This window comes from Odocoileus virginianus, chromosome 1 (genome assembly GCF_023699985.2).
Source record: "Odocoileus virginianus isolate 20LAN1187 ecotype Illinois chromosome 1, Ovbor_1.2, whole genome shotgun sequence".
In the NCBI taxonomy this organism is placed as follows: Eukaryota; Metazoa; Chordata; class Mammalia; order Artiodactyla; family Cervidae; genus Odocoileus; species Odocoileus virginianus.
In genome coordinates, this window is record NC_069674.1 from 25358699 (window position 1) to 25383519 (window position 24821).

At 41.8% G+C, this 24821-nt stretch overlaps 1 protein-coding gene across 1 annotated transcript in view; it reads left to right on the top strand.

The window, feature by feature from the left end:
* The window catches only part of RBM28 (RNA binding motif protein 28), a 31612-nt gene extending 7028 nt beyond the window's left edge, over positions 1–24584 (top strand). The window contains exons 9-19 of the mRNA XM_020914893.2: positions 4074–4146; positions 6238–6347; positions 8915–8988; positions 10004–10139; positions 11121–11185; positions 12983–13141; positions 16367–16516; positions 16835–16909; positions 19302–19558; positions 20121–20220; positions 22687–24584. Of these exons, the coding sequence (XP_020770552.2) occupies positions 4074–4146; positions 6238–6347; positions 8915–8988; positions 10004–10139; positions 11121–11185; positions 12983–13141; positions 16367–16516; positions 16835–16909; positions 19302–19558; positions 20121–20220; positions 22687–22821 (1334 nt within the window). The 3' untranslated portion in view covers positions 22822–24584. The remainder of the gene's footprint in view (positions 1–4073; positions 4147–6237; positions 6348–8914; positions 8989–10003; positions 10140–11120; positions 11186–12982; positions 13142–16366; positions 16517–16834; positions 16910–19301; positions 19559–20120; positions 20221–22686) is intronic.
* Positions 24585–24821: the final 237 nt, after the last annotated feature.

The following is a 24821-nucleotide window of genomic DNA, read 5'->3' on the forward strand; positions in this document are numbered from 1 at the left end:
TAAATTTAAAATAGTTTACTGAGAAATGGGCATCAGTTCCACTCAGGCCTCTTTTTAAATAGGACCTTAAGATGTCCTGTCAAACTTGTGTTTAAATGCTGAAAGTGAAACCTTTATATTCCTTTCTTCTAAAGATATTTTTGTTTTTTAAATGAGTTTGGAGTGGTTTTGAGGATTAAAATTCTTAGGGAATTTAAAACCTAGCTTACTGCTGAGGTCTTGCCTCTTTTTCTCTCTGAATTATCCATGTTGAATGAATAACTGGATAAACAGGATATTGGATCCTGCCACCAAAGTAGGTCCTCTTTCATTAAATTTAATTATTTTGTTTTTGTACTAAAATTACATTCTGTTAAATGTGACAAACTCATTTTTCCATCCCTGTTGTCTGTAAACAACAAATTATATGAAGTAGATTTGAAAACCCAAAGAGGGTGTTTTTTCCCTCAGTGATTAAGTGACATTATTTGAAGTGTCTACCGTGTTAGCAGTGGAGAGGGAAATGGCAACCCATTCCAGTATCCTTGCCTGGGAAATCCCATGGACAGAGGAGCCTGGCGGGCTGCGGCTCTTGGGGTCGCAAAAGAGTCAGACACAACACAGTTACTAAAACAACAACAACAACAACATTAGCAAACCCCGGAAACTCAGCTTATTATGTGCTACTCAGAATCAGAGGTACTTGAATCACTGACACCTTCCAAGATGGAGACTAACAACAGCAGTAAAGTAATCCATTATTATAGCAACAGACTACTGAATTCAGAATTTTTTATCTGGAAAAGCTCAGTTCTTTTTAGCAGTCATCTCTGCCTTTTATTGCATGGGCTTAGGAGTCAAATCACATGGGTTCAAGTCCTGACTTTTCTATTTCCAGCTGTATGGGTCTGGTCAAGTCCTTGCCTCTAGTGTCCTCATTACTTCGTCTGTGATTGGATATTAGAGGTCCTCATCTCCTGACATTTAGAAGAGTACCTTCCCTGCAGTAGACACTCAGTGGTATTAGTTGCCTTTGTTGCTGCTGTCTTCTTTTTATGGCCTGCTCCTCCAACAGTTTTCTAAAAAATGTGTGAATCTCATCAAGTTAGATGTGAAATGGCTGCTGATAGAATCTTCTGGCTTTAGCAGTAACTAGGATGGATGTAGAGGCAGTTTTTGAATTCTGCTAACTAGAATGTAATCTTGGCATTCCACTACTCCATTCAGTTCAGCAAAACAAGTCCCCTCTCCTCTTCATTCACTTAAAAGAAACACTTATTGAACACCTACTAATGTTAAACTTTGAACTGAAAAAAAAAAAATCCTTGTTCTCCTGGAACTTTTGATCTGGCTCCATGACTTTCAGTCACAAAGAATTGGCAAGAAAACAAGCAAAGACCAACAAACACTTCTGCATTTGCAGTTTTTTTCTTAATGTAGATAAACAAATTTGGAACTGATGAATGAATGTTATTTCTGTGCATACCCTTCCACATTGTGTGTAAATAAATGCCCATTGCTCTTTGAACTGTTGGAATAGATGCTGCATGTGACAGTGATTTTTGAACCTGTCAGGATAGAAAAATGTACCTTTTCATTTTTAACTGTTGTTCAGTTGCTCAGTTGTGTTTGCCCCTTTGCGACCCCATGGACTGCAGCACGCCTGGCTTCTCTGTCCTTCACCATCTCCCAGAGTTTGCTCAAATTCATGTCCATTGGTGATGCCATCCAACCGTCTCATCCTTTGTCGTCCCCTTCTCCCGCCTTCAATCTTTCCCAGCATCAGGCTCTTTTCCAGGGTCAGTTCTTTGCATCAGGTGGCCAAAGTATTGGAGCTTCAGCATCAGTCCTTCCAATGAATATTCGGGACTGATCTTTAGAATTGACTGGTTTGATCTCCTTGCAGTTCAAGAAACTCTCAAGAGTGTTCTCCAACACCACAGTTCAAAAGCATCAATTCTTCAGGGCTCAGCTTTCTTTATGGTCCAACTGATTTCTCTGTAGCTCAGATGGTAAAGAATCTGCTTGCAATGCAGGAGACTCGGGTTCGATCCCTGGGTCGGGAAGACTCTTTGGAGAAGGGAATGGCAACCCACTCCAGTATTCTTGCTTGGAGAATTCCATGGACGCAGGAGCCTGGCGAGCTACAGTCTGTGGGGCCACAAAGAGTCAGACGCAACTGAGTGACTAACATTACTACTCCTCACATCCATACATCTGACTACTGGAAAAACCATAGCTTTGACTATATAGACCTTTGTCAGGAAAGTGATGTCTCTGCTTTTTAATACGCTGTCCAGGTTTGTCATAGCTTTTTTCCCAGGGAGCAAGCATCTTGATGGCTGCATTCACCATCTGCAGTGATTTTGGAACCCAAGAAAATAAAATATGTCACTGATTCAACTTTTTCCCCATCTGTTTGGCATGAAGTGATGGGACTAGATACCATGAGCTTAGTTTTTTGACTGTTGAGTTTTAGGCCTGCTTTTTCACTCTCCTTTTCACCCTCTTAAAGGGCTCTTTAGTTCCTCTTCTGTTTCTGCCATTAGAGTGGCATCATGTGCATATCTGAGGTTGTTGATATTTTTTCTGATATACACACCTTGATTTATTCAGACAGCAGATAGATATTCAGAATGCCTGCAGTGCTGGATACTGGGTGAACAGGAGTGAATTAAGAAAATAAAACCCCATGATTCCTAGAGATCACAGTTGTAGCTTGTTTAGCAACGAGTTTCAAATCCTGTCTTTGCTCCTTTCTTGAGGTATGACTCTGGGACAAGTTATTTAACCTCTTTATACCTCAGTTTCGTCATCTATAAAATGGCTGTAATAGCCACATAGGGTTGCGAAGATTAAATTATTTGTATTACTAATGACTACCAGTATTATCACTGTTACTGTTCTGTGCCAGCAGTGGAGTATAAACAACAATTTTGAATTGAAATGGGGATAAAGAACCTCCTGGGGCATTTTGTAAAACTGTAACCAAACCATATTACTACTTTCATCAAGAATGTTGGGTTTAAACTCCACTTATTTATTGAGTGAGGCAGGTCATTATGGAATCAAGAGTGGTCAATAAGTGATCCTTTATTTTCTTTTGAGGTTTTTATTCACTAATCAGGTCTTCCTTCTCCCTTTTTTTTAAGTCTGGCATGTTGATTCGACCATATGAGAAATCTGAGGAAATAAACTTTTTCTGTGAGGGGAGAATGGTAGACACCTTAGAAGCAAAGAAGCTCTTACACTGAGAGATCTCAGTTCTACAACCAGATTCAGCTGTCTCTTCTTTCACTTGAAAAAATGACTGATAGACAATAATGAGAGAAAATTAATTTAAAATATATGTATGGTGCAAAAGGGTGTAATGCAGAAAGTACAAGTTCCTCACCAATTCTCCCAGTAGTCCCCCAAAGTAACCTCTGTTATTTCTTTTGTATCCTTCCAGAAATTTTCTTCATATATATAAGCATACATGTCAATTCTTAAAATCAATGAATCTCCCTTAAGCCCAAATCTACAGCCACTTAAGGCCCTTCCCCAGAGACAACCTGACGGGCTATAATCCATGGAGTCACAAGAGTTGGACACAACTTAGTGACTAAATCACCAGACAACCAGTGTTTCTTGTGTATCTGAGGATAGTTAATATAGTACTTCTGTAAGCTAAAACATGAATGTATATGCACTGGTATAAAGTATAATGTATATTTGTCTATGTGAATGTATTTTTTTTTCTCTTCGGATGTTCTACATTTTACATTTCTAGAAGGTTTACCGTCAGACAGTGTATGGGAATCTCTCTCTGTCTCTTTTCCCCCCACACCCTTACCACAATGGATTTTGTCTATCTTTTTTGATTTTTGCCAATCTTCAGTGAAAAATAGTATCTCATTTCTGGTGATATATCTTTCTTCAATTATGAGTAAGTTTGAGCATTTTCATATATTTAGTTGTGTATCCTTTGTTCATTTTTAATTGGATTTCTTCTTAATTTATGTAAGATCTTTTATTTAACAACTTAGCTCTTTGTTGTAAGGCTTGCACTAGTCTTAAGTTCAGTTTGTTGCTTCTTTTTACTTTGGATATAGAAGTCTCAAAGAAGAAGAAGAAGAAGAGGAAATTACCTTCTGATGTGAATGAAGGGAAGACTGTCTTTATCAGGTATGACTTTCTGTCTAGAGAACTGCTATTTCTGTTGCCTTCTAAGTTTTTCTTCTCTTCTTCCTTCCTCCCTTCCTTTCTTCTTCTTTTTAAAAGTTAGATGCATGTAAGACTATCAGCACATCTGCCTAGGAATGTAGCACACAATGAGAAAAGTGTAGGAGAATCAACTATACACAGGAGATAAACAGCAGGGGTCTGTATCTTGTCCTTGTTTAGATTTCATTCTTTGTAATTGGGGTGGCGTCATTGGAACAAATGAATTCTTCAACTGTTATTAATAGAAGCATCTTGCTTCTGGCCTTTGTTTTAGGGTGAGTGCAGGGGAGGGATTATACCTCTTGTCCCAAGTTAATTCTCTCCTCATGTCTGACTGATCTAAAGTCACGTCCATAAAGTGAAGCATCCCATCTGTTTCCTGGAAAACCGAGAGAGGGGGATACTGTATCATGTTGCCTTTGCTGTTTCCATTGTACTGACTACTGTAGATTGGCATTTTCAGGAAGTCGGGATGTCTTTGGCACACCTCAATGGCCTTTTCGTCCTTTCTTAAGTACCATTTTGCTAGGGCTCTGTGGGTCTTATTTTAGAGATTTCTGTTTTATTCTCTTGTACAGTCTTTTAAAGATGGTTTTCATTATGCAAGTAATTTACGTTTATTGTGGGAAATTTAGGAAATGAATAGGCAAAAAGACATACACACAAAATTAACTTTCATCACTACTCAAGGAATACCCACGCTTGTGTTCATATCATAAATACTTAACAAGGATGATTTCAGCTTATACATGCTGTGCTGTAGCCCATTTTCTTCCTTTATAGCACGTCTCTCCATTTTTTTTTTTACTGTGTTATTTGGAATTTCCATATAAATAATTTCATGTTTGTAGAGGATTCTGTGTAATAGGAATGAGGAATATCACACTTAGAAGCCTGTGACCTCAGTACCAAAGATTCCCTTCTTTCCACATCTTTTTAATTTAAAGAGAACTTAGGTAAGTAAAGGGATGGAAGAGAGAAGGCTATGAACACGATGAGGCAAATTAGAAGCAATAATGTAGCTAGGATGTGTCTTATTGCAGAAAATCTTTTTTATCTTGGTTGCTTAATAAGATAAAACTGTTTATAGAGCTGTTAGTTGAGCAAAAGAGAAGTAAAATTATAGATATTTATTTGGAATTCTTTTTCTTGCCCCTGGAAGGCTGTGCATAACTTGGTTAGGAATCTTTACACTGTGTTGAAATTTAGTTGAACAAAATCTCCTTCCAACATTTTTTAATCCCATCAAGGGAAATAGTAGTTTTCTTTCTCTCTCTCTCTCTCTTTTTTTTGTACATAGCTAATAAACTTTACCATGTTTGGTTTTGAGTTACTGTTTTGAAGAGTTTTCTGACTTCTGTGAAATTTTAACTGAAACCTAGATTTCATAGGAGTACAGAGGAGACATTGAGAGACGTTTGACTTCTCATTTGCTGTCAGTCTTTTGGTTGTAAGGAAAACTAATTTTGGCCAATTTAAGTGAAAAACCTGGTTTGTTGGATGAACTTTAGGGTAGCTCACAGAATCAGAGTTGTCAAAGAGCAAACCTCAAGAAGGGACCTTTGTTGTGGAAGACTGCGTGATCCTTTCTCTGAAGACACTCATTCTTGTTTTATCCCTTGTAAGGTATAACATGTATTCTGTAAAGTATGTGTACAATCCAGTAACATTTTTCATATATATAGCCACAGATATACATATACCTTTATATGTGGAGATACATATATATGTTACAGAACATTTTCAGCTCCCCACACTGCTGTTTTGAGGTGAATCTGTATCTACAACTTCTGGTCTTTGTATATGTGTGTTCAAGTTTTATATTCCTGGGAGAGAGAATCTGACTAACAGAGGAGGGTCAGTCGGTTACGGCCGATGGGCACAGTCATACGTCGGTGGCCTGGCTAGTGGGGGTCACCCCTTGGTGCTATCCTTGGGGAGGGTAGTTCCCAGGAACCACTTCAGATGATGTCTGACTCACTCACCTTGTACTGGAACACAGGGTCTCACTTTTGTAATTGACCTCTCTTGTGACCTGATTGTCCTCCATAGAAACCTGTCCTTCGACTCAGAGGAAGAAGACCTTGGGGAGCTCCTGCAGCAATTTGGAGATCTTAAATATGTCCGTATCGTCTTGCATCCAGACACAGAACATTCTAAAGGTATTTGCTGTCATCTGGTCAGGCCCAAAAGGATTGAGACCACTGTCGTGGGCACTGACTAGCTTACATGATAGCATAATGTGTGCCACTCTGAGGCGTCCACCTTCATCCAGGTTTCTGTGATCCGTAGAAGCTCCAAGGACATTCTGAGGTTGTCTTCCAGTGATGTCAAACTCAGCATCTGTCATGGTGCTGCCAGCCATAATTTTGTCTAAGCTTTTTAAGCTCTTGCTTATTTACTTTAGGGTAATGAATTCCATTTGTTGTTCTTTGAATTTCAAATGTGATAGCATCTCATGGGTATTAATCATTCCACAGTGCTTGAAATTACTGAGATATTTTTCAGTTGCTTTTGTTAGTGAGGGAAGCTGATGGAAATTTGTTGCAATGCCAACAGTCAAAAGGAAAAGCAGAAGTGCTGCCTTGGTGGTGCTGTTTTTTTTTCCCCCTAAGCTATTTCTTTTGAGCTTAAAGGTTGACCACTCCTCATTCTGATATACTGTTGTTAGATAGCATCTTTTCAACCCATTCATAATCTTTGATTTTATCAAGTGCAGTTGTTCTGCTAAAGCAGTGACTTTTTAATTCATTCTGGTCCTTGATCCCTTTGAGATCTAGCAAGAACTCTGAACCCTATCCTCATAAAAATGCCATTTCTGAGTGTTTTGGAGCTCTCTGGAGCCTATCTGTGGATTAATTACCTCCATTCTAAATCTTCTTATTTTCCGGTTTGATGAAACCTAATCATTTTTAGTTTTTATATAGCTATAGAAGATGTAAAATTAGGTAGTATAATGGAAAAAAGACTAAACTGCTTTCTGGAGGTTAGGGGTCTAATCCCAGCTAAATCACCAGCTGGGTGATTTTTTGGCACCCATTTAACCACTGTGGGCTTTCGTTCCTTATCTGTAAAATGAATGGGTTCAACTATAGAAATCATTTAAGGTGCCTTTAGCTCTGATACTCAATTATACTTCTTGAACCTTCTCCATTTTTATTTTTCTGAAAATGGGCAACTAGAATTGCATAGAATGTTGCAGTACTGTCCGATACTGCTTGACTCTGATCATCTCTTTTATCTGTTTCTGAGTGCCCTAATGTGTTGAGTTGACGTTTTTAGAATGGAGTCTGTGGTTGAATTGCTCAATCTCTTTCTTGGTCTGTTAATGTTAGCTGAGAGTTAATGGTTTTAATAAGCATAGTTTTGTGTTTTTTTCCCCATGATACATTGTCTTTCCCTAGCTCATATTAGATTTTCCTGGCACTTTTTCTGCCTACTCACACAGCCTTGGCCACCTCCTACCCCTCATCCCTGTCAGCTGCTATTTTACTGCCTGGAAGGGCTAAGTATTATCTGAAGATTTTTAGGGAAGTGTTAAAACTGACTCAGTAGTTACCCTGGAAATTCCCACGATAACATTCTTACCCATTCAGAGAGAAGAACCCACCTTATTTTCTTCATATTAAACTTCTTTCAGTATTACTTGTTGCTTCCTATTGAGTATCTACTAATGGTGGATGTTATGGTAGGTGCTTTGGATGTAGAAACAGCCAAGAAACATGGGCTTTCTTCCTGAGACGTTCAAGTCTTTTGGGGAAGATGCTCCCTGACATTCATAATAGAAATGGAGTGGAGGATGGCTGGGGTAGAGTGCGGGGCAGGGGAGGGATGCGGGGGTTCTTAGCTCTGCCTGCAGGAGGCAGGAAAGACCTCATAGATGAGGCCTTTGGGTTGGCCTGCACGTGTGTCTTTGCAGTTAGTCGGCTGCCATTCATTCTTAGAGGGGCAAAAGGTCTGTGCCTCAGTAGCTCTGGGAAATGTGGCACTGCCTTCCTCTGTGAGGGAAGAATTAAGGTTTATAGGAATGCTAACAAAGTATTATGGAACTTAATTTTTTTTTTTGAGTTTATTGTAAAGTGAACTTTTTTTTTTCCTTATAAAAGCTGCTTTTTATCAAAAGCAAAAGATTTGGATAGTTGATAGGCCCTGCCTCTAACCAGTGAAAGGTATGACTGGAAATTCTATAGCAGGAGTCAAAAGTCGAGCTCATGACTTTCCAGTTCACCAGTATATTCATGGGATAGAGGCCAGGGACTTTTACTCCAGGAGCTGGACCTGCCCTCATCTGATGCCTCCTAAGTGATTCTGATGACAGATCTGTAGTTTCAGGCTTAAGTGGTTGCTGCTGCTGCTGCTTTTTTTTTTTTTTTAGTCCTCTAACAAGCATGTAGAAAGTGATACTGAAACATTAGGCTGGAATTTCTCTAGTATTTCTTGTGGCTATTTCTCATTGCATGAGATGGTGCGACTAAAGTTTCTAAGAAGCATTAGAAAAGATGAAGGAAGTAATAATAAAATTTCATTATGAGCAGGTGTGCTGTCTTGCCGGTCTTGAACCCCTGGTGCTGGACACAGTGCTTTTTAGTTAAGTTTCATTGTACTTAACAAAAGGATGCTACTGCCCCTTCTACTTCATGTCAGGCTGCCGCCATGCATAGTGTTGTCTTTGGCTTCCAGGTGGGCCATGGGAGTTTGGGATCTCACTTAGTTTTGTCTCTCTGTGCAGGCTGTGCGTTTGCCCAGTTCATGACTCAAGAAGCAGCCCAGAAATGCCTTGAAGCTGCTTTTCCAGAGGCTGAGGTAAGGAAGACATTTCCTTTACTCTGTAACTTAGGTGTTAGTAGCTCCCAGGGGCAACAGCTGATATTTCCACAAAACTTTATTATTATTATTGTCAATGATATAAAAATAATAAAGCTAAGACTTATTGAACATATAACGTGTGTTAGGACTTCCTTGGTGTCTCAGATGGTAAAGAATCTGCCTACAATGTGGGAAACCTGGGTTCGATCCCTGGGTGGGGAAAAGCCCCTGGAGGAGGGCATGGCAACCCAGTCCAGTATTCTTGCCTGGAGAATCCCATGGACAGAGGAGCCTGGTGGGCTACTGTCCATGGGGTCACAAAGAGTTGGACACGACTGAGCGACTAAGTACAGCACAGTGTGTGTTAGGCACTGAGCTTTCCATGCATGACCTTGTTTAATCCTCACATCAGCCCTATAGTTGTTTGTAAGGTAAGTAATCATATCATTATCCTTTATAGGTGAGGAAGCAGGTATAATAATCTATATTATGGATCAGTTTCTGTATATCAGTCTCTATCCTAGGCTGATGGCGTGAAAGACTGGGACAAGAAGGGATTAAGGCCATCTATGAAGTGGAGTAAATGTTTGAGAGAGAAAGTGTGTAGGTGATAGAGAATTTTTTGTATATTCTATAACCAAGTATAAATTGTTTTGAGCTAAGTTATCGTATATTGCCATTGTCTCTTAAATTCTCATGAGTAGAGTTATAACTATCATTTTCATTAGCTTTCTTTAGCATACTAAAAATTACAGATCGTTTTTCTTAATTTGGTCCTACTTTGGGACTAATCAACTCCCTGAAAACAAGTGAACATGTGGCCTTCGAGCAGCTGTGCTAAATACTGTTCGGCTCAGTGATCCACTTGCATGTGGCTGGCCTAAAACATCCTAGCGGCAGGGGTCCACACAATAGTGGGGGTTTGCTGTTTTCCCTTTCCTTGGTGCTCCTTCTCAGGTGCTTAGTTTCTACTCATCATGAATTTTAAGAGAGAGGTCTCAATCTGTTTCAGGGTGGTGGACTTAAACTGGATGGCCGGCAGCTTAAGGTTGACTTGGCAGTGACCCGTGATGAGGCTGCAAAACTCCGGACAAAGAAGGTGAAGAAGCCGACAGGGACCCGTAACCTCTACCTGGCCCGAGAAGGCTGTGAGTAGTGGCAGGGAGGGGGGAACCAGGATTTGGAGTAGCTGGCCACTTGCCATGAGAGTGACCCGGCAGTAGTATGTTTGGAGCATGTTTCAAATTAAAAATCCTGCGTCCTCTTTAACAGTGGTATATTATTATTATTCCACTTCAGCAGATGTAGCTTTCTGTTAGAAAGCCTTCACCCAGTTCATGGAGTAGCCAGTCCCCGTTCTCCTTTCTGACTGCCTTTAGACCTCTTCATCAGAGTTTATCAGGGCAAAGAGGGAGGAAAAACCCAAATTACCTTTGTCCCTTGTCATAATTTCTGATGGGTTTTCTGAAGGAGTTAAAAATTATGACTAAAATTACTCTTTTGGACTACTCATGGATTTTAAATATGCACTGAGTACCTTTCCCTTAGTGTCAGAAAGATAATCAGAAATTAGCTTTAATTAAGACAAAAGAGAGAATTCCTTCCTTTGGGTCACACAGTATTGCCACCTGCTGCACCTTACCGCCCAAGCTAGCAAATGGGAGGCCTTTAGCCTTTGAGACTGGGCCCTGTGTTAACAGTGTGGCTGTTCTCTTGGTTGGCCTACCACGCCGCTTAGCAATGGCTCCCAAATACATGAGCAGGGAGATTTCCAAGGACAGGTCATCGGTAGAGCATATTGGCATTCCAAATGCCTAAAATGTACTTATTTCCAGAACTTCCTTTAGGCCTTCCCATCTGACTTTGGGCACAGCATGAAATTTTTTGAAGGGAAGGAAGAAGAGGAACAAAATCACAAAATGTTCAGAGTTTTAGTCCTTGAGAGCAGCTCATAGACAAGAACTTAGCCCTGTAGCCTATTTCTGGACCTACCCAGATACCACTGTGTCCTGGCCAGCATAGTCCTCTGGGCCCTCTTCAGAGAGCTTGCATCATTCACATCACATTCCTCTTATTGCTCAGTGAAAATTCCCTTGCTGATGTCTTGGCCTTTTTCCCTCTTTCTGCAGTGATTCGTGCTGGGACGAAGGCTGCGGAGGGTGTGAGTGCTGCAGATATGGCCAAGAGAGAACGAGTGAGTATATTAGGCACCAGCTTCAAGTTCTGCAGGCCTTGATATAAATCGATAAATAATAATACTAAAGGTGCTCATCAGAGAGCCAAGCAAGTATCGGTCACAGGTGCTACTTACACTACTGTTAGAAAGCAGGTGTACGGGTGGAACAGCCACTAACCCGACGTTAAACATAATATCTTGTCAACATATGTACTGGGTCTTATTCTTTGTTTTCGTAATGCCCAACAGTCTGTGTTTGCCAGATAGTATGCTTCTAGATCATGAAATAGACACTTAGAGGCTCAGGCTATATATAATTAGGTGGCAGTATAAATGCAGAATAACATGAGAAAGGAAGGTCATTGTGGGCTAGAGTAAACAGGGAGGGAAGTGTGGATGTGAGTCTTGGAAGGGAGAGATAAGATGTATTTTGGTGGAGGGAGGGCGGTACCTCCAGATTATGAAATCATTTAAGGAAAATCCCATATTATGGGATTTCTAGTGATAACTGATACTGTTGAGTTCCTTTGCTGCTTGGCAATCTTTGTTCCAATAATTTTTACTTTTGCCCATGTTGCTTACTTTCACAAAGCTAAGCCAGCCTGGAAGGGTAAAGATGCATGATCATTAATAGCATTAGCTCTGGAACCTGGAAGTGCAAAAGCTGATGGACAGAGATGAGAATATAGTGACAGCCGGAGGCAGCATGTCTTTTCTGTGTGCAGGTCCTAGACTAGTGTCCTCGACAGTTTTTGGTAGTGAACATCTGGAGATCATGGTATGTGGGGGGCATTGGATGCCCTTTTCTGATCACAATGCGATAGTGACACATTTAATTCTCCTTAAGGTGAATTTTCCTAGCAAAAGGCTCACTCGATTATATGCATTATAGTTAAACAGCGGACACAGCTTTTCCTGGGAGAAAAGTTGCACTGTTGAATTTAAGCATGATAACCCTTCAAATAGCCTTTTTAATATTTGTTTCCAGGGTATTTATTTTGTGAGTTGCTCTAATAGTACCTTTACCAAATAAGAAGTGGCAAAAATGAAACTTGATAAAAGTTTAACTTAAAACTTTTTTCTATCAACTATATGTCAATAACAATCAAGATATATAAAAACCTTAAAAAAAAACAAAAACTTTTTTCTACTGAGCTGCTTTTAAGAAACAAGTCAGGAGAAGAAGGTCACCCTTTCACTTTAGAGATAGGTTGTCCTGGGGCCAGTGCTTTGTGCAACATAGGTGAGGCTCTGGAAACTATTTCTATTGACGTTTCTTTGCCTCAAGGTGGCAGAGTTGAGACAAGACAGTATTCTGTCATGTATTCTTTAAGTAAATCCATTTCCTTTTGGAAGGACTAAATAATGTTTGAATTGGTGGATAGGTAAGGGCTTGGCATAGATGTTAACCACAGTATTATTTATTATTTGCTCTGGGCCAGATTTGAGCTTGCGATTTTATGCATATTGCCTTATTTCAGCCTCACATCAGTACTGAAAAATCGGTATTATATTTTGATCTGCAGTTCTACCCTGTAGGTGAAATTATTGAGGCTTAAAAAGTGTTACGTAACTTCTTGAATTCAGCCCGACTGCAGAGCCCATGATCTTATCACCCACCCACCTTCTTGCCTCCTCGAACCTTTCTTTCCCTGTGTGCTGGGCATCATCAAAAGGCTGCAGTGTGGGTGATTTCCCATATTTTTTCTAGGTGTGTGGTTACTAGATGGGGTCATGGTTCTTTCCTGTTGGAGAATTATGTGCCTGTATCTTTAAAGGGTGGATTGTACTGTTAACAATTTGTTGTTCTTTCAGTTCGAGCTGCTGAAGCATCAGAAACTCAAGGACCAAAATATCTTTGTCTCCCGGACCAGGCTATGCCTGCACAATCTCCCAAAGGCCGTGGATGACAAGCAGCTCAGAAAGCTGCTGCTGAATGCCACCAGAGGGGAGAAGGCGGTGCGCATCAAGGAGGTGAGAGTTGGCCCTTCCCACTCAGGACTTTGGCGCTCATCCTGGGTCAGAGCACATGTTTAGTTCAGGCTGTGGTGCTAGTGGGTTTCCCTGGTGGCTCAGCAATAAAGAATCCACCTGCGTTGCAGGAGACATGGGAGACGCAGGTTCAATCCCTGGATCAGGAAGATCCCCTGGAGGAGGACATGGCAACCCACTCATTCTTGCCTGGGATATCCCATGGGCGGGGGAGCTTGGCGGGCTGCAGTCCAGGGCGTCGCAAAGAGTCAGACACAACGGACGTGACTGAGCATGCACGCTCATCGTGCTAGTAGATTGACAGATTTTCTTTTGGGCTCATTGTCAGCAGACAAGACTAAGTTTGGTGATTTTCTTGGTTTGTGGGGGTTTAAAAAACTTTTTTCCCTCTTCTAAGAACTGTTTTTCACATCTGACCAAGTTGCAGCAGAATGTGCAGAAGTATCTGTGCTCATGACTTAATTTAGCAAGCATCAGACACCCGCTGCATTCTCAGCATTATACCAGGTGCTGTAATGTTAGTTTTCTTGCAGAGAAAATAATCCATGTCCTCTGCTCTTTAGAGGAGCATTTCACTGCCATTTAGGCTCTTGCGCTGTAGGAAGTTCTCAGCACCCTGTGGTGAGCACGGGGAATCACTCGGGTCTTCAGCAGCTGTTAGACAAACTCTGGATTCACACCAGGACTTCTCAGGCTCTGTGTGACTACAGAAACCTCTGTCCTGCCCCCACGGCACCCCTGCACTCCTGCTGTGGCATTTATTACCACACTGTCCTGTGATTGTTGGTCAGTCATTTCTCCCAGCCGCACTGAGCTCTCTGAGAGCAGGTGTCATCTCATTGTTCCCAGTGGTTGGCGTAGTACCTGGCACATAGTCATCTCTTGATCAGTGTTTATTGAATAAGTAGCATAGCCAGTATGACGAATCTGCTTTGCTCTGATTCATCACCGTACACTATTTTCCTACTCCTGGAAATCCTCTTCAAAACATGATATTGCCATTCGGAGAATTATAGGAGAGAATGTGAACATAGCTGATGCCACTCTTGGTAAAACCATTCAAAGAGTTACTGTCATAGGAGTCAGTTGTGTAATTTCTCATCAGCATCGGCAGTACTTAGTAAGAGTCTGCATATCTAACACCTGTCATCGCTTAGAGACATGTATGTGTGTTTAACAGGATTTGCATTATATTGAATTTTCTTTTTAAATCTTTTGTACGTGTAAGTATAGTGTTTCAGCTAAGATAGTAAGCTTTTTGGAGATAAGAGCCTCATTTTATGCTTTTCTTATTTTAAATGAATACCTAATCATTTTACTATACACTGAAAGCTAACAACATTGTAAATCAACTATACTTCAATAAAAGTTTTTTATAAAGCAAGAAAAATCAGTTATATTTCTTTTGAAATACAATCCAAATTTCTTAATCACTAAGAAAACTAAGGAAGAAAAGAGTATCAAGACTCAGTTTCTGTGGCTCTGTTACAAAACATGCCAGATGAGCCACAGGTTAATACAATGTAAATGGTCATCTCAAAAATAAAAGTAACCTACCAGTAGTGCCGAGAGATGGAATATTTAGTAGCATCTCCACTGAAGATATTTCCACATTGTTTTGAGTGTAGAGTTTTAATGTTTCGCTGAGGTGCATCTTCATCACATACCATTTCATTGATGCTGTGCTCAACCAGTCTGCCGTCCGCTGTGGGCCAGTATCTCTTGATTGCCCCTCCTCTGGCTGTGGGTGGTAATCACTTCACCTGCTTAGTACTGTCCTGACTCAGTTCTTTCATTCTTCTACTTTGGTCAAAAGACTGTCAGCTTCTTTGCCTTGGGCATCAGTCATAACTCTGAAGGTCCAGAATAAATCCAGATCCAGGCGGGTAAATTCTCAAATTGGCAAAAGCTGCCATTTTTATGTAGGTTGCTCAGTAGCTGTGGTCCTGCCAGGTGTGCACTGACTCCGTCATCACCTGCTCCCAGAAAATGGACTAGAGGCCTTTGGAATGGTCTCACCATCCACTTTGCCTCTGAGCTTGAAGTCGAGGGTGCTGTGCCATGCTGCATCGAGGCGAAGCCCTGGGCCGGGCCTGGGGGAGGCAGCTGAGGAGACTGGAGGGCTGTGCAGCGTGTCCGGCTGCCTATATGCTTTTCTCGATTTCCCTGCAGTACATGGCACCGTTCTAGGCACACAATAGATACTGGACATATACCAAATGCGGCATCCACATGTCCCCAATACCTAGACTTCTCTATTTCCTGACAACCACAGCTTCCTGGGAGTAAAACCATGTAAATGATCAGTTTTCCCAAAATACCCTACCATTCCTCAGTGCCCCAAGATGCCTGGTACAGCTTAAAGTTTTAGGAGAAAATCATGCCAGAAGAGATCTGAGCTCTGAGCAAATACAACTGAAGCTTCTCCCTGTATTTCTGAGGCTGTTTGTTGGTCAGGGTCTTCCTCATGCCTGAACTTTATTATCTATCAGGCCTTCATCCTTCCCTTCTTCAGTAATATCTCTTCTGAGTGGTTTCTTCATTAGGAGACTTGCAGACAGCACTTCAGGCTCGGTGCTGATTTATACAATCCCAAGTACTGTGTACCTCTCTGCTTGTATGTGCTGTCATGTCAGCAGTTAGCCATTAAAATTCTTCCTTGGGAAGTTTATCTACTTGCTTATTTGGAGGTCTGTGTGCTGCTGCTGCTGCTAAGTCGCGTCAGTCGTGTCCAACTCTGTGCGACCCCATAGACGGCAGCCCATCAGGCTCATCCGCCCCTGGGATTCTCCAGGCAAGAACACTGGAGTGGGTTGCCATTTCCTTCTCCAATGCATGAAAGTGAAAAGTGAAAGTGAAGTCGCTCAGTCGTGTCCAACTCTTAGCGACCCCATGGACTACAGCCTACCAGACTCCTCCGTCCATGGGATTTTCCAGGCAAGACTACTGGAGTGGGTTGCCGTTGCCTTCTCCAGAGGTCTGTGTAGATGTCTGTAAACCCTTAAAAAGCAATAAAATACCTATTTAATGTGTGCTGTGCTCTCAGTAGGTATATTCTAATAAAACAGACATTCATAAGTGTTACTCCAGTAAAACTCTTGTGATGGTGATATAGATGAAGACTGTTTCAATGACCTGATTTCTTGTTGAGGCTGTTAAAGATCTTTATCCTCTAACTACTGATTCTTTTCCTCACTCTACTGGTAGTGTCGGGTGATGCGAGACCTGAAAGGAGCTTATGGGAAAATTAAGGGTCAGTCCTTGGGCTACGCCTTTGCAGAGTTCCAGGAGCACGAGCATGCCCTGGCAGCCCTACGCCACATCAACAACAATCCGGAGATCTTCGGGCCTCAGAAAGTGAGCCTTGTCCTGTGAGGGGAATGTGTCCTCCGGGGGCCATTTATGGGAAGCCCTCTGACATTTGTGTGGTGGGTAAGAGTGGCAAGGCCTTGGAGAAGTGAGCGGTGATTCAGGTGATGAGATGATTGGAGGGAACTCTAAATTGGGTAGTCTGCTTGCAGAACCGGCCCCTTGCCTTTAAGGAGAGGGAAGTGAGCATCACCCTCTGACTTGCAAGCAAGAGGGTAGTGGGGGCAGGGGTGGCAAGCATCTCAGCTCATTGCCTGCAAAGATTAAGAAATCAAATGAATGATAGTCTGTCTCCTCCTGCTGCAGAGACCAATAGTGGAGTTCTCTTTGGAAGATCGAAGGAAACTTAAAGTCAAGGAACTGAGGATCCAGCGCAGCCAGGTACAGAATTGAAATTTTTTTCTTTTCTCTTCGTTTTTTTAATTGTGGTAATATATGCATCACATAAACTCTACTGTTTTTAAGCATACAGTTCAATTTTTTTTCAGACCATATTTAAACTCTTGTTTTGTTCAGTTGTGGTTCTGTTCTCTTGAATTAGGTCTCTGCCTTGCAAGGTTCTTGGTTACCCTTTCCTCTTAGTTTCCTAGAACTCTTCAGGCCGTCTCTTTTCTGCTGGCCGGGCCGGTAATATCTCCACAGAAGGAAAGGGACAGGAGAACCAGCCCGATGCTGTTACCAGTCAGCAGTGTTTGTACTGCAGTGTTTGGTGATGGTACATGTCAAAATTAATAGCCAAGGTTAAGTTGTACATTACCTGTAGATTTCAGCTATCTCTTTTTTCATCTTGTATGCTCCAGAAGTGTGATGCCTGGTAGTTCTAGTACTGTTTCTAATCTAGTGTAATGTAGAGGAACTCTGGGAACAGGAAGACTCATGTTCAAACTCAGACTCTGCCCCTTTCTGAGTTCCTTAGCAAGTTAGGACCCCTCTCAGCTTCAGCTTCTAGTTTATAAAAATAGGTGTAATATCATCTGCGTTTAACACGTGTAAGTTGTCTCACAGACTACACATTAGTACTCATTCTCTTGTCCATCATGCCACAGGACATAGAAGGCCAGGTTATTCTTGATACCATAACTCTTACAGATCTCATCCATATTGTACCTTGACTTGCATGTATACCAAACATTTGATGTGTTCTGGGTCTTTGTGGTGTATATCATGAGCTTGACCCATAGAAGAGGAGTTTCAGTGATTCATCCCATGACCCTAGGTTGAAAAAACCTGGGTTCTGCTTATTATTCAAGGCAGCTTTGTTATTGTAGTTATAGAATTATTTAGTGCCTCAATCAGAGGTGATTCTGTAACTTCTGGCTTTAAAAAAAAATTCAGGTGGCCTTATTTATTATCTGCACTTATGTACATACCCATCTTTCTGTGCCCCTTTCCCCTGACTCAGGGATACATCTACTCAGTTTCCATATTCATATTCCCCAAGTAGCATTTCCCCACCTCTCTCAAAAGAGATCAGACTTTATTATTTGTGCTTTCATGAACTTCCTTAGACTCTTTTTTAGTTTTATACTTGGTTTATATCTCTTTTCTCCACTGGGTTGTGAGTCCTAAAAAGTAGACCCTTCATTCTTTCATCTGTACACTTACCACTTAGAGACTGGCTCATAAGAGGCATAAATTAATAATAGATATTTGTTCTCCCACTATGCCTATTTAGATTTCTGAGGTGAAAAGGACAGAATAACATTCTTATTACTGCATTGATTTCACATGAATCTTCTTTGTCTTCCCCCACTTGTGCAAAATAAATATGCAACATACTTTATGTCCTCCTTCTCATGTCTTTTCCTTATCTTCATTTCATTTATTTTTTTCTCTAAGGTTCTTCCTTTTTTTTAATGTGAATTTGAGTTTCTAACCTATCATTTTATCTCTCTTAATAAGTTCATTTAGTATTTCTTGTGATGCAGGTCTACCAGTGATAAATTTCCTTACTTTTTTTGGAGGTGAGTAGGTGCCTCACCAAGTGGCTTGCAGGATCCTAGTTCCCTGATCAGGAATCAACCTAGGGCCCTGGCGGTGAGAGCATCAAGTTCTAACTACTGGGCCCTAGGGAATCCCCAGATTTCTTTAATTTTTGTTTGTCTGGGAAAGTTTTGTTTTTCCTTCACTTTTGAAGGATAATTACATGGATACTGAACTCTAGGTTGGTGATTCCCCTGCCCCACACACATAATTTAAACACTGTATTCTGTTTTCTTCTTGCTTACATGGTTTCTGAAGGGAAATCCAGTGTAATCTTAACTTTGTTTCTCTGTGGGTAACGAGTTTTCCCCACCTCTGGGGAAAGATTTTTCTCCTTGATTTCTTGCAGTTTGATATGATATGCCTAGATGTACATTTTTTTTATTTGATCCTGTTTGGTGTTTGTCTGAGCTTCCTGAATCTGTGGTTTAGTGTCTGTTGTTAAGTTTGAAAATCTTCAACTCTCATTACTTCAGATATTTCTTCTCATTCCCATTACACCTTTGCCCCATGCTGCTGGGCCTTTCTTGTTTGTTTTCTGCTGGCTTTTGAGTTTAGGGTGTACCTACACTATCCCCTCATTTCTGCATGGTTGTTTTGTGTCCCCTACCCAGTATCCCTCTGTTACGCTGTCAGGGCCTGTGAACTATTTGTGTTCACTTTCTTAAAGTCTCTAACTATTTGGGGGAAGAATTCCCGTTCTCTCACCAGACTCAGTCCTCTTCTGCTGAGTGTTTCCAGCGAATAAATCTCACCTAGTAACCAAGTAGCATTCTCTCGTCTTCTGCAGCAAAAAGTGAAATCCAAGCCTGGAACTGGTGAGCCCCAGCAGGTACCGCCAGAGCCTGGGAAAAAGCAGCAACAGAAAGCAGCTCAGAACCACATGCAGGAGCAAGGCCAGGCCTCCGTGCAGCGGAAGGGGCCGGCGGGCTCTGTCTCGTGGGCAGGGTTCCAGACCCAGGCCGAAGTGGAGCACGTGGAGCTGCCTGATGGGAAGAAGAGAAGAAAGGTCCTGGCGCTCCCTTCACACCGAGGCCCCAAAATCAGGTGAGAAGTGGGATGGCTTCTCAGAGGGTTTGTCTTACTTCACCAGTTTTCCTCTTTGAGGCTTTTGTGTGGATAAAAGGGATGCTGGTTGCGCCAGTCCTGCAAGCAGTATCTCTGTGCCGGCAGTCACTCTTGGACCAAATGGAGGCCAGAACAGGACTGGCGTTGGGCGCCTCAGCAGAGCCTTCCAGGATGGGCTCTCATGCCGTTTTTCTCCTCCTCTGAAGCGCTTCCTCTCGTCTTGATGGCTGTCTCTGAGGCCCACCTACTTGAGGTTTCTGTCTGGAACAACAGATTAATGCTGTCAACAAAAATCAATCTTTAAGAAATTTTTGTTAAGTAAACAATGGTTTTTGAAAGTCCCTTGAGGTTTTTAAGCCAAAGCAAAAGACAAGTATACAAATGTTGAGCCCTAGGACATTTTGTTGCAGTATCCCTTGATTTCTCAGGGGCTTAGAAAGAGCCAGTATAAGAAGAGACATTTTATCTTTTGGGCTGAGAAAACCTCAGGAGTGCCAATTAGAGGAAGAACTCAGGGTGACACTTGACCATGTTGTTTCAGGTTGCGGGACAAAGGCAAAATGAAGCCTCTCCCTCCCAAGAAGCCAAAGCCCCAGACAAACCACCAGAAACAAGAGAAGCAGAAATTATCTTCCAAGAAGGTAAGTTCTGTAGGCCCTGAGGCTTTGGTATAGCACAGCTCTGTCAGGGTCGGCAGCCACTTGAGCCTTGATTAGTTAAGCAAAGGAAAAGGCTTCTTCTAGATTTCAGTTATGTACAGGGCTGCAGATGTGGAGGTATACAGTCCTAAAAGTAGGGAGAAGAATACAATGAACCCCATGTATTTGTCACTCTGCTTCAACAATTATCTTGTTTTACCTACACACCCCCCACCTCATCCTGTGAGTATGTTACAGTGAACTCTACCTCACTTGTAGATGTACCCCATGTAGAAGTGAGGTATATTGCACAGAAAAATATCTCAGGATTCATCTCCAGCTGATCAGGCCTTAAACACATATATGGTGGCTCAGATAGTAAAGAATCTGCCTGCAGGGTGGGAGACCCGGGTTTGATCCCTGGGTTGGGAAGATCCCCCTAGAGAAGGGAATGGCTATCCACTCCAGTCTTCTTGCCTGGAGAATTCCACAAACAGCAGAAGCCTGGCAGGCTGCAGTCCATGGGGTCACAAAGATTGGGACACGACTGAGCGACTAACACTTGCTTTCACTTTAAACACAGATGTACACAGACATATGTTATGCCATTATCACATCTAATGAAATTAATAAGAAACCCTTACTAGCTAATATATGGCCCATGTTAAAACATTCCCAGTTACCTCAAAAATACATATTTTTAAGTTGGCTTGTATAAATTGGGTTCCAAACCAAAAACTGGGATCTTACTTCCTCAGCCAGGGATTGAAGCGGTGCCGCAGCAGTGAAAGTGTCCAGTCCTGACCACTGGACCGCCAGGGAATTGCCTGTACTTGGTTTTTAAATCTCTTAAATCTTTTTACCCCTATAATATCCAGTCTTCCTTACTACACCCTTTTTTTCATGCCATTAATTTGCTGGATCAGCCAGGTCCTTGGCCTTTTAGAATATATTACCTTTTAAATTTAGCTGCTTTCTTCCTTGTTGCTATCATTTAACTTGTTCCTGTAATACCCCATGTTGCTTACAAGACATTAGATCCAGAGCCTTGATTGGATTTAGGTTGTTTTCTTGGTGAGAGTATTTCATAGGTGATGCTGTGTGCTTTCTATTGTATTGTACCATAAGGTGCATAGTGTCTGGTTGCCTCATTTTTTTTTTTTTTTTACTTTTTATTTTATATTCGATTATAGCCGATTAACACTGTTGTGATAGTTTTAGGTGGACAGCAAAGGGACTCGGCCCTACATATACATGTATCCATTGTATACATGGATCCAGGCTGCCACATAACATTGAGCAGAATTCCCTGTGCAATGCAGTAGGACCTTGTTGGTTATCCATTTTAAACAATGCTACAACGTGTGCGTGTCAGTCCACACTCCCTAACTGCCCCATCGCCCCACTCTTCCTCCCTTGGTTCCCCCATTTTTAGTGATGCTCTGATTCATCAGTAGCCTTAGAAATTGTCTGCTTCACCCCTCCATTTGTAAAGTCTCAGCATCCATTGATGATTGCTGTTTATTTAGATCTGTATTCAGTACGAGTTGCAGAATGGTAATTTCTTAATTTTATCAACCCTTATGTGTTTTTTAAGTAAAATTCTAGAAAAAAGAGCCTTCCCTTATCAACTGTTTGGTTACCATGGAATACCATTTGTGTAGGAAAAGAAAGGTAATTGCTTGCTTTTTTTTTTCTTTTTATCAGTTCCCAGAGTAATGAGTTGTTGCCCTGCCAGCCCTATCTGAGAAAGTAAGGTTTTGTAGCATTGGGAATTCCCGAGTTTCTGTGTACTTGACGTGTTTTGGCCAGACGCAATCGCTGTTCTGTCCCGCCTGAGGCCAGCAGAAGCGCTTCCGGTTGATCCTGAGTCCCGACATAGCCTTGCCTATGCTGGTGTCCTTGCTTCTAACACCGGGATTTCCCCACTTACCTGTCACTTTATCAGTCCTGGCATTAGCTTCCAAGGGGCCCTGGCTCGTTTTAGTAGAAAGTGGCGGTCAGACGTTCTTGATCACTTCCGGTCAAATTTTCTTTTTTCCTTGCCTGGTCCCTTTATTTTAAGTGTACAAGATGCATTTGCCTTCTCATCCTACTCAAGAAATCTGTGTCTCTGGGCAGCCTCTGACCCAGCTGACTATCTTATGGAGGTCTCTTTGAAGCCCTGTAATCCTTGGTGAAGGAAAGGGCAAGCGAGACCATCTGGACTCGAGGCTGACTCATCCTTGAGGAGATCTGTGTGAGCATTTGGGAGTTGGAGTGGGAGCGGTGTTTTAATGGGGCCCTTCTCTTAGGCATTCCTGGTCTGTTTTCTCACCGATGGACAATCGTTTTGGGATCACTCCCTAGAAGTCCCTCATGTGGTGGACAAGATCTCTGAACCTAACTCTCCCTTGGCTGGCCTGAGGGTAAGGTAATGCTTAATGCTTGAAACTGATTATCTTATGTTTCCTTTCCTTTCATTTGTAGGTACCTAGAAAAAAAGCTAAAGGAAATAAGACGGAAGTTCGCTTCAACCAGCTGGTGGAACAATATAAGCAGAAATTATTGGGACCTTCTAAAGGAGCTCCTCTTGCAAAGCGGAGCAAATGGTTTGACAGTTGATGATGCTAGAAGACTGGGTAAGGAACCGGATTGTGTGCATCTTGGTAATGCTTCCCCGCCCCCGCCATTTGTCACTTACTGAGGGAAGAAGCCCCCGAGAGCGCTGCCACTTCGGGATGTGAACGTTTGGACTTTGGTTCCTCCTGTGCGTGGTTAGCTAACCACAAAGAGGAATATCAGAAAAACATGTGACGCTTCTTACATATTCTGAGTGAAGTTGTGTCTATTAGTTCTTAACCCATTTTAATTGTGTTTCTCAAATGGAAGCAATTATAAAAAGCATTCTTGACTGCCAAAGTTTTAAGATGTATATTTTGTTAAGTGACTTCTCTAAATGAGATAATTTGTGGCTTTTTAAATAACAGACTCTCATTTGTAATATATGTGACTCCTTTATTATAATTTATAAATGTCTTTAATATTCCCAACTCTCATTCAGTCATGTAGGCTTACATACTGCAGGAATTAAGAAAGAGCAGAGAAAAATGATTTCCAATCTAATCTCTGAGGGTGGGAGAAACTTGGAAAGTAATTGAGGGCATGGGGCCTGGCCAGGAGCAGCGCTTGATAATTGTCTGCCAAGTGAGTGGGGAGTAGCTGGTAGTTAACTTGAAGTCAGTTTGCAGTGGCCCACAGACACCAGCCTGGCTGGTGCTAGCCTGCATTTCCTGTCTTCCAGCACCGCCTCTTGAGGACTCAGAGACGTAGTGGGTAGTGAAGAGAGCAGTGAGCAGGAGGCCAGAGAAAGAGTTGGAAATACAGCTCAGAGTTCTTAGTTCCCCAGTCAAGTCCTGTGCTATAAGAGATGCTTTTTTCAGAACCATTGTTGACCTAGGGATATCACTATTTCATTGCAGTACCATTGCTGACCTAGGGATATCACTATTTCATTGCAGTATCTTGGGAAACCCTGAATGCTCAGAAATGCTCGTAACTGGCTTAATGATGGGTAAAAGAGAGACCATGAAAATGCTGAAAGCTTTTGGAGAGAACTCTGTTTCCAGAGTTACCTTGAGACTGTGTGACTGGGGAATCTGAAACGTCCTGGCAGCAGCTTGTCAGCCCATCAACCCTAGGATGGCCTGTATTCTGTGGGCAGAGTTAGACCTGTTATTAAGGGTGTGTTAATACATAGAATATCCACAGCCTGTCTGTCCTCTCCTCTGTTTTCCCTTGTCCAACTCTCTGCCCACCAGACAGTTTTTCCCCTGTTGTCCAAATATCTATAAATTAACCTTTAAAAATAATCTTAACATTTAGGATAGAAAACAGTTGGTGTTCCTTCAGATAGCTTTGCCAGATTTTCTCAGATCCAGATGTTTCTCCTGACAGGTTTAGCAACCCAGTATGTTTAAAAACATCATTCAGTTGCCTGAAAAGTTCTTTAAAAAGTTCTAGGGTGAATCATCCGCTTTCTCAACACCCAGATTCCTTGTGTGACATCCTCCTCGGGGGCACGTTACCACTGTTTATCTGGGCAGCATCTTATGCTTGCCTTGGGGGTTTTAATGCAAGGAGGATTGTGCCCACTTCTTCACTTCAGAGCCTGATGTTTCATGAAATGGAATTTTCTGAATTAAACATGAAAGTGGACTTATGGACTCCTTGGTTCAAAAACAACATCAAGACAAACATTTCATTTAACATCCAAGACTAAAGGCTGTCAGTCAGGACTGTCAAGAGTCAGTTGATTTTCTGGCTCGATTATACAGCAGCTTGACTCAGAGATCCTTCTCTTAAATAAAGAGTCTTAAGATTGTGTACTGGCTGTTTCTTTGCTTTTTTTTTTTTATAAGGGGGTGGTGTAAGTGGGAGACTCTATTGATGTGAAGACTCCGCTTTGATCCACAATGTACAAGTCCCTTCCTCTAGACTTCGCCTGCGGCAAGGATTCTGCCTCCACTGTCTTGAAGTGAGGTTTGCAACTCCCTCTGTTACAAAGTCAGGGCATGTGAAGTTGTTCTTGGAAATACTTCCAAATGTCCTCTGGTGTGTTTTTG